This window comes from Tachysurus vachellii, chromosome 16, assembly GCF_030014155.1.
Source record: "Tachysurus vachellii isolate PV-2020 chromosome 16, HZAU_Pvac_v1, whole genome shotgun sequence".
Taxonomy (NCBI): domain Eukaryota; kingdom Metazoa; phylum Chordata; class Actinopteri; order Siluriformes; family Bagridae; genus Tachysurus; species Tachysurus vachellii.
This window is the reverse complement of record NC_083475.1, coordinates 18,645,683-18,655,682: the sequence shown is the minus strand read 5'-3', so window position 1 is coordinate 18,655,682 and position 10,000 is coordinate 18,645,683. Positions and strand designations below refer to the sequence as shown.

General features: G+C 40.2%; 1 protein-coding gene across 4 annotated transcripts in view; it reads right to left on the bottom strand.

Annotated features, from left to right (window-relative positions):
* Positions 1–10,000, bottom strand: part of erc1b (ELKS/RAB6-interacting/CAST family member 1b) — a 209,838-nt gene that overhangs the window by 166,956 nt on the left and 32,882 nt on the right. For 2 of the 4 annotated variants that reach the window (XM_060889071.1, XM_060889073.1), the window contains exons 3-7: positions 9,148–9,567; positions 7,655–7,729; positions 6,273–6,428; positions 4,093–4,185; positions 1,568–1,735 (exon numbers count right to left, since the gene is read on the bottom strand). In XM_060889071.1, the coding sequence (XP_060745054.1) occupies positions 1,568–1,735; positions 4,093–4,185; positions 6,273–6,428; positions 7,655–7,729; positions 9,148–9,567 (912 nt within the window). The remainder of the gene's footprint in view (positions 1–1,567; positions 1,736–4,092; positions 4,186–6,272; positions 6,429–7,654; positions 7,730–9,147; positions 9,568–10,000) is intronic. The other 2 variants (XM_060889072.1, XM_060889074.1) reach the window with 1 other exon arrangement.

Sequence of the window (10,000 nt, the reverse complement as noted above, 5' to 3'; positions counted from 1 at the left end):
GAGGGGGGGGGGAGTGAGACAGAGCAAGAGAGAGAAAAAGCAAGAAAAAGAGAGAGAGAGAGAGAGAGAGAGAGAGAGAGAGAGAAAGGGAGTGAGACAGAGCAAGAGGGAGAGAGAGAGAGAAAGAGCAAGAAAGAGAGAGAAAGACAGACAGAGAGAAAGAGCAAGAGAGAGAGAGAGAGAGAGAGAGAGAGGGGGGGGGGAGTGAGACAGAGCAAGAGAGAGAGAAAAAGCAAGAAAAAGAGAGAGAGAGAGAGAGAGAGAGAGAGAGAGAGAGAGAGAGAGAGAGAGAGAGAGAGATGAAGGAATTAGAGTAGGTTAGAACATGAACTAACTTACAGAAAGTTCAACAACATTAAACACAACTGCAAAACATTTAAATTAGTTTTTTTTTTTTCTTTAATGGACACAAAATTCTGGGATTTTCTTCTGTTCAGACTGGCAAAAAAATCAACAACAACAATAACAGCAGTGATAATATTATCATTACTGCACCATTGACTTAAACTCATCTACATATAGAGAGCATCGTCTAAATCTGCATATCCATTATTCTGAAAAACTTGGTACTGTCACTGGGAATAAATCTTGTATTGCGTTTGCTGCCATAATAAATGACTGATATTACAGAGAATCTGAAAGAAAAGAAAATCTTCATTCCCTCCAAATGATCCTTAATGTATTTACCTCTTGTCAAACAAGTACAGCGTTATTACTCTATTTCTTGCGTGATGCACTAGTGTCCCCTAGTGGTGCCTGCTTCATATGACAACATAAACACATCATTCAACAAAGTCTGTGCTGAAAAGGAGATATTTTCTCATCCTCCATTCTCCTGGACTGACAGATTCATCAATCTCTTTCTAACCCCAACCCCTGAGACATGGTGAGACCAGTCAAGCTACAGGGAGTGATATCTTCTGACCAATCAGAATAGAGAATTCAACAAGCCTGTCTGAAAGCCTGAACCTGACTGGACAGAAACTGTGAGCAAGAAAAAGAGAGGCTGAGCAAGAAAAAAGTGAGACAGAGAGAGTGTAGAGAGAGTGTGTAGTGAGAGAGAGAGAGAGAGAGAGAGAGAGAGAGAGAGAGAGAGAGAGATTGAGAGAGGGAGAGAGATTGAGAGAGAGCAAGAAAAAGAGAGAGAGAGAGAGAGAGAGCGCAAGAGAGAGAGAGCAAGAAAAAGAGGGGGTGAGCAAGAAAGAGTGAGACAGAGCAAAAGAGAGAGAGTGTGTAGAGGGAGAGTGTGTAGAGAGAGAGAGCATGATAGAGAGAGCATGAGAGAGAGAGCGAGAGAAAGTGTGTAGAGAGTGTGTAGAGAGAGAGTGTGAGAGAGAGTGAGAGAGAGCAAGAAAAAGAGAACAAGAGAGAGACAGTGTGTAGAGAGAGAGTGTGTGTGTGTGTGTAGAGAGAGAGAGAGAGAGCAAGAGAGCATGAAAGAGAACGTGTGAGAGAGAGAGAGAGAGAGAGAGAGAGAAATAATACTGTATTATATTAATCCTTACAGAGATAAAAGGTAATAAACTTCACTGGTGCAGTAATACATGTGTAAGTGCATGTGTGTTACCTCTGTTTGTAGAATAGCAGCTCGCTGTTCTTTGGCAGTTAGAGACTCTTTAAGGACGTCAATGTGCTGCTTGCTGTCTGAGAACTGGTTGTTGAGTGTCTCGAGTTTGGTCTGCAGGCCCAGAAGTTCAGTGTCCTTCCTGGACAGGTCCTGCTTCACCTGGTCAATCTGCACAACACAGAGAGCTAGTGAGCTCAAGCTACATGTATATCTAGTTTCCCTAAATCTCTCCCTGACATACCGTACAGTCGGTGTAACTCCAAACACAAGCAGACAAACCGTGTGGATTTATTGGGATTAAGACACAATATTACCTCTCTATAGTTATCGACCGTCATGAATCGGTCTATCGAGAGATTGTCAACAACATGTCTAGGGGGCTCACTGTCCTCTGTCAATCACAACGATATCATTCGTGAACACCTTTGTGAACATCTCCATGTATGTGAGAAAAAGCAGAAGATGCTTTTAGAGTGTTTTACACTGTTCTATGAGCATGAGCAACAATTTGTCGAAAAGAAAATCGTTAGTCTTCACCCTAGAATAATCAGTAGTTCAGACAGAGGGGAAAAAAGGATTTCCATTTTAATAAATAAAAAAAAAACAATTTATTTCTATTCATTGCAGTGTTTCTTATTTATAAGTCACATTTAATCCAACTTATTGATTGATTGATTGATTGATTGAATAATCGACCTGTCGATTAATCGACCCCGTGTAACGTCTCCACGGTGGATAATCGGTACGGGTTTTTTATTAAAACGTGTAAAGACTTAACATGTTGTTTAGAATAAGTTGACATGCTGGTTAAAGACAAGTTGATGGCAGTCTGGTATCTAGTGGGGGTGTAAATCTCAGGCTTCTACATGGAACCGCTTCTAATATTAAAACAAAGATTTCATAAACTGTAGAATAAATAAATGGATTATTCAGAACTTAGAGCGGGCCTAACATTGATCCGTGAATGACGTAGACAAAGATTTTATAAGTATCGGAGTCACAGTCAAGTCAACTGGTTACACGTTTTTACGTGCTCGTTCTCCTTCCTTTTTGTATGATAATCGATTTATGATTGTTGCCTTTAAATTGAAGCACTGATCGTGACACCCTGTATAGTGTCTGTGGCGGACAATCCAAATAAAGTTAAAATAAATCAGATGTGCTTATTGAAATGAACAGTTTGGAGCACAATGCGTTTTAAATTGAGATATTATTACCAGAGAAAGGTATTTAGATCATCTCGCAGACGTACAGTAGAATACGTTTAGCCCCACGGTTCAGTGTTTAAAATGTCAAACTGATATCAAATACCTGCTGATCATCACATACAAAGGTCTGTGGGGAAAGAGAACATCAGATACAGAGATACTATGCAAATAAGTGGTTAATATGTGCATGTAACACATATATATGTAGACATCTTAACAAAATTTAACATGCATGGTAGAGCAGCAGGTTAGCAGAGGCACTAACTGCAGTCACCCTGGGGAGGAAAAGTAGACAAATTGTAGCAGCACACCAGAAGAAGGAAGGCAGAAGGAAGAAAAAGAGCAAAAACACTGACGGATAAAAGAGAAGCAAAAGGGAACTAGTGTTGATCTGGTGGGATATTAGTGTTCTGAGCCCTGTTATGGGAACCAGGGTGGATAACAGGACAGAAAAAGAAAAAAAATACAGTGCCAAGGAGTCTACCCGGGCTTCCGAGCTTTCAGCACAGCAGCGGGCAAAGCCCTGCTTTCCTGATCACAGGGAGAATGAGAGAAAACCTATGACTCACTCGTTTTGCCCACGTCACCGCCTCTCCTCGGCCCAGATCCGGCTATTGTGTCCGGGGATAACCACTGATAAGGTGCAGGGAATTTTTAATCCACCTCCAATCTGTTTCCATCCACCCCAACGTATTACACCCACTGCTCCCGCTGCGTCTATCTGTTATCGTTTGTTCTCCTCTGCTTTACCTGAGACTTCGTTTCAAGTGGCAGTGATAAATTTGGCTTTAAGAAATGGTCGTTCTTTAAATATTAAATATCTTTACCTACTTATACTGGTTTAAACTCACGAATCATATAGTCTAAATGTTTAACAATCCAAACTGTGGATGTTTTTCCACTGCACATTCTAACACAAGAAACAAGAACCAAAAGGACTCGGGTTCGCTATTTTAACAGACGAGCGGAACTGTCATGGAGAAGAAGGTAAAAGCGTAAAGGATAAAAAAAAAAAAAACGACAGGACCGCTGTTCTCCTATAATAAATCCTCAAATGTTTTATTAATTTGCTGCTGATTATAGATACATTTCCTTTTATGGAACGTCCTCAAATCAAGCTAAAAGCTTTAAAATGTGTTAATCAAAATCTTCAAAATCTTTTTAAAAGCTTCCAGTGCTTTGTGCAGTGGAAAAAAAAAAGCTAATGCAAAGGGAGGTGATGGTGCATTTCCATGAGGACTAAGGAGTGTGCTGTTCTCTCTGTGGTGAGGAAAGCAAGGCAGTGTGTGTTCTAAGCTGCCTCTCCATGTGTCTTACTGCAGAGAGCTCCAGCTGCAGCTCAGCTGTTCGGTTTCTCAGCTCCTCGGCCTGGGCCTCGCTCTGAATCAGCTCCTCCTTCAGCTGCTCTACCTGTCAGGACAACCAGCGACACAGCATTTCTAAAGCGACGCAGCGTTCACTCTGCGCGTGACCAGTTAACATGCAGGTCACCGGTTCAAGGTCTTAACGTGAGCAGCGTGTGCCGACCAATCAGCATTCAGACCATGCAGGAAAAAGGAGGCGCTGTTTAGTCCGAGTGCACTAAAAATAAAGGAACCGCTTGTTAAAAAGCTCAATTCAATTAATTTGAAAGCACCAAGACACTGATATCACACAGATATTAAACTCCAGTGAATCAGCTCAAAATCAGCACATGGTAAGATAAATGTACGATCCGGGACTCTCAAAAAGATTGGCGGCCTCTTCTAAAACATCCCAGCAAGATTTCTTTAGCCATTTATTTGACATCTATCCCACAAAGATGGAACAATATGACTGCATCTTTGAGTATCAAAGGACATCGATATTCATTTTTATTTATTTTTTTTATATTTTTAATATAAAATATACAGCTAAAAGCATGGCTTATACAAAACCACAGCTTTTACACACCAAATCACTTAAACTACACAATAAAATGAACCCAAACAAGAAAAAGTGTCTTTATATGTAAACATTTCAAATTCTAAAAAAAAAGCTCTTTTCCCTTTTTTTTCGATTTGTTCCAGAATCAAATCAAATTTATTTATTCTGTTTCTCTCCGTTATTCGATCCCCTTTTTTGCTCTTAACGGTCCATTTCCGATGCTGGGTATCAGGTAAGTGTGCTATACACGGCTATATCACTAATCATTAATATTTCTTCTTACTTTAACCACACAAAGCCCAAATCAGTAAAAGCTGAATAGCTTTAGTTATACAAACAGCACTTTTCTGAGATTTCTTATAAATACAGGCATTATCTGCTCTCCATCTCTGTGACCAGGGAAACTGACAACCAATTCGAGTCAAATGACCAAACAATCATGTAAATACTACAAATAATTACTGTATAACTACTAGGGCTGGGCGATAAAACGATAACGATATGTATCGCGATAGACACGTGATCGATATCAATAAAAAATGTGTTCGATAAAACGTTCGATATTTTTTATTCTTCGTCGGAAGAAAACGGAGGTTGCGAAGCAAGTTTGGTTGCATTAACAAAGGCACTCACTCTCTGGTAACCTAGCAATGTAGGGAGTGACACGCTAACAGCCAATCATGTAACAGTATCATGTTTGGTTTTCTCCATATCGTTGTCTCGTGCTGGTCTGCTGGATTCCTCTTCAGTAACCGGCGACTGAATAGTAGAAAATGAGCCGCAGCGAGCGAGGAAATTGTAAATAAAAGAGGAAAAGTCAGCGCGCCAGTATGGGAGTTTTTTGGATATTATAAGTCTGACCGTAGTCACCAGAAGGTGAACAGCTAGTGAACTCCCTAGCACTAAACTTGCACTAAATTCTCAGGCTTCTCTATGTTTATATTTAACACTTTGCACTATTTTATTACACTTTATTAAGCATTTCTTACATCTTCTCTCATTTTGCACCTTAAATGTTAAGAGATAATTGTTAAGTGTTCATTGTGACTTTAGACTTATGTTGACATTTTAATTATTGGAGTTTTCCTGGTTGTTGTTGACATTTCTGTTTTAATAACTGAGGGAATTACGATCAGAGGAAGGTTAAGTTTAAAATAAAAATGTTTAAATGTAATATATTTTTCTCCTGGTCCTTATTTTAAATGGGTCATAAAAAAGCTCTATAATTATCGATATCGACTGATATGAAACACTGATATCGTGATACAGTTTTCAGCCGTATCGCCCAGCCCTAATAACTACTATAATGTGTAGAACCACTTCACAGCATTTCATAAAGATCTCCACAGATGCCAAGTTATTAACACTGTAAAATAGTGATAAAATACAAAAGTTCCATGGCTGTAGATCACACGCCTCACTTCTGAGAGCCGGAGTGTTAGTTCAAACTGTTAGCAGTGAAAGACAGCAATCATAAAATAAAGTCTGAGTGATGTGAGGAAAAAGAGTGTGAAGTGTTGACGGTCCTGAAATATTGCGATTGTGTGTTACGGTCTGGTTTGTCCTTTGAAGAATAGGCATTGGGTCTTTACCTTATTCTTCATGAATTTGGAGTGGCTGCGATAGACTTCCATCTGCTTCATCTCCTCCTCTCTCTCCTCTGTGCTTAAAGCTCCGTTGGATTTCAGCATCTGCACCTCCTCCTCCACATCCCTTAGACTGCGCTCTAGAGAACTGATCTTAGAATCCTGCAGAGGGGAGAGAGAGAGAGAGAGAGAGAGAGAGAGAGAGAAAGAGACTTAAACAGTGTTTAGGTTGCAAATACTCCAGCTGTGCTAGCCTAGCATACATAATGACTCGGCTTAGCTAGTAAACGTTCTACACTGCTGCATCGCTCTCTTTTCCCAGTAGGTCACTGAATATCATTGTGGGTAATATAGAAAACTGTTAATCAGAGTTGAACTAGACCAGGCTCTTTAAAGACATTTAAAAACATACATTTCTTTATAATAATTAAAATGCAAGTCTATAAGGGTGGATTTTTCCTTTTGGAGTCAAAATCTGTCTTTATTTTCACACTTAAGTTGAACTTTGCTGGCCAGTCTGGTACGTGGGCTTAAACGTGTGATAATACAGAAACATTTGGGACGTGGTAGCTCAGTGGTTAAAGCTGTTGGATTACTGATCGAAACGTCATGGGTTCAAATCCCTGAGTTCAAATACACAGTTGTATAAATTGAAAAGTCACTCCGTATAAGGGTGTCTGCTAAATACCAGAAATGTAAATATTTAATAATTGATGTTAAGCAGTTAAAGACAGGAAGCGTTGTCTGTCATGTGAAAATGTTTTTTACTCACTAAAGTCTTCAGTTTCCAAAAAAAATAAATAAGATGAGGTCCAAATTTAACTTACATTCAGGAAAAATTAAGGATGATGACACACACAGAATCACAGACAGACAGACAGATGCACACAGACAAATAATATAATAATATAATACAAATAATAGATAAACACACACAGACAAAGGCAGATAAACACACACAGACAAAGGCAGACAGACTCACACAGACAGACGCACAGACAGACGCACAGACAGACAGACGCACAGACAGGCAGACGTACACATACAGACGGACAGACAGACGCATGCACACATGCAGACAGACGCACACATGCAGACAGACGCACGCAGACAGACAGACGCACGCAGACAGACAGACGCACGCAGACAGACAGACAGACGCACGCAGACAGACAGACGCACACAGACAGACAGACAGACACACACATACAGACGCACAGACAGGCAGACGCACAGACAGGCAGATGCACAGACAGACAAACACACACATACAGACGGACAGACAGACGCACAGACAGACGCATTCACACAGACAGACAGACGCACGCAGACAGACAGACGCACGCAGACAGACAGACGCACGCAGACAGACAGACGCACACACTTGCCTTCATCTCGATGACAGTCTGTAGGGCTTTGGTCTTGGCAGAATCAGGTGCTCCGTCGTAGCGTCGATGGAGCTCCTGAGGAAAAATCAGACAAGAAGACAGGATGAAGAGACAAGCATCATAAAAAGGAAGAGTCTCATGAACACAATGCTTTCCTCCACTGACATTAACTTCATCTTTACACATCATCCTAACACTCATGCTAACAATAAAACTAGTGCTGTGTTTGCCAAACACTTTTTTACCTCTCTGCTTTTTAAACAATCCGTTATAGCGTATTTTATCATCAGTCCACATACACGGTATCACAAAACACATACAGCTATCGCTAATCCAAACACACAGTGACCAGGAGAAAATGGGAACTCATTCATTCGCTGTAAACACTTTTACAATTCTCATACCAGATTTATTTTTTAAAACAGCTTTTTTCCTCACACACACATATATACACACGCACGCACACACACACACACATAATATAAATAATATAATATATATATATAATATATTATAATATATATATATATATATATATATATATATATATATATATATATATATATATATATATATATATATATACACACACACACACACACACACACACACATATACATACACACACACACACACACACACACATTTATATAAATTCTTCAGGACTAAAAATTTTTTTTATCAATATAATACATTTTTATTTATTTTAGTTTTTTTAATTGTCTAAAAAACCCCAATCTTATTAAACATTTGTATGACTAAACGTTTATTCTTATTCATTCTCAGGACTTAAACCTGACTTTAATGTTACATGAGCCTGTAGTTCTGCTTTTCAACACGGAGTGTCAGTGTTCTCAAACAGCTGTAGAGTCGACTAAAAGTTTGTTGGCTGTAGAAGAGCGAAGAAAAGATGTGTTCAGACATGAGGAGCTGCTGGTTCAGGTTTATGGAAGCAGTTTCCCAGTGGTTTCAGGAGCTGCTGCAAAATCAGCATTAAGATGTCACAGGATAAAACTCCAGCCAATTATGTAGAACTTTCCAAAAAATAAAGCAGGAAGACAGATAAGAATGTAGAAGGGATGAATTGTGCTGTAGACTGGTCATTAGGGTACAACACAGGATACTGTAGGTAAAGTTCTTTGATTCTGTTGCAATATTTTAGAACCTAAAGAATAATAATAATAATAATAATAATAATAATAAAAACTATCAAACACAATAGTTTTAAGGCTCAGCAGGAATTTGCACCAGTGAATGTGATAAATCTGTCCGGAACTGAATTAACAAATTTTGGCACGTGGCAACATGCCAACTCTTTTCATCACTGTCCTCCTCCATCTCTCCAGTCTCTATAGAAACTAATGTTCAATGCCTTCAGTCTGTCTAACACTGTTCAAAGACTGGCATAAAACAGTCAAAGTGAACAAAGTGAGAGAGAATTTTAACAATAACAGTCATGCTGTGTTTATGCTAATGTTTGTTCAGTGTCTCACCTCCCTGAGTGCGCCCGTCTCCTTGTCCCTCTGCTCCAGCAGGCTTTCCAGATGGTGGATGTGCATCTCGGCCTCGGCGAGGCGCCGAGTGCGCTCGTGCTCCTCCTCGCTGACTTTAGCTGACAGACCTTTGCTTTGTAGCATCTCCAGCAGTTTCTTGATGGACTCGTCCCGAGCGTTGAGCGTCTGTTTCTGCGTGTCGATGCGCAGCTCCATCTCCTCCAGAGTTTTCCTCAGGAGAAACAGCTCTTTGGCTTGCCTTTCATGTTCACTGTGCAGCCTGTGGAAGTTCTCCTCGGTGAGCTCGGCGGAGAACGGTTCGCCCGGCCGCGTCCCGCTGCAGTCCTGCTGGAAGAGCTGGTTGAGGTCGCGCTGGATGCGCAGCTCGTCCTGGAGAGCCTGGATGGTCATTTGGAGATGCTGAGAGACACAGAGAGAGAGAATGTTCTTTATAGAAGTTTCACTCACAGACGCTACACACAACAGAACTAACATTGGGCATTACACAACTCACAACTAGTCCACACTTGTGTGCTTGAGGCTGACTTTCCCTTGAGACAAAACAATCCACATCAGGATTTGTCCTACATTTTACATATGCTTTAATGCTCCACAGCTCTACCCGATGTGTAATTTCAGGACTTACAGCACGATAAAGAGTGTTACAGTGCTCTAGGCATTCAAAATAACAGGCTGTAAGAGTTAAAAAAATAATAATAATCAAATAAAAATACATAATTAAATTAAAAAAAAAAGAACTTAGTCATGAGGGTTCAAACCATGTGAGACAGAGGCTTCTCTACAGTACATAGTGGCTTCTGTCCCTGCCATGCCACGGGCCATTTTATTGCTA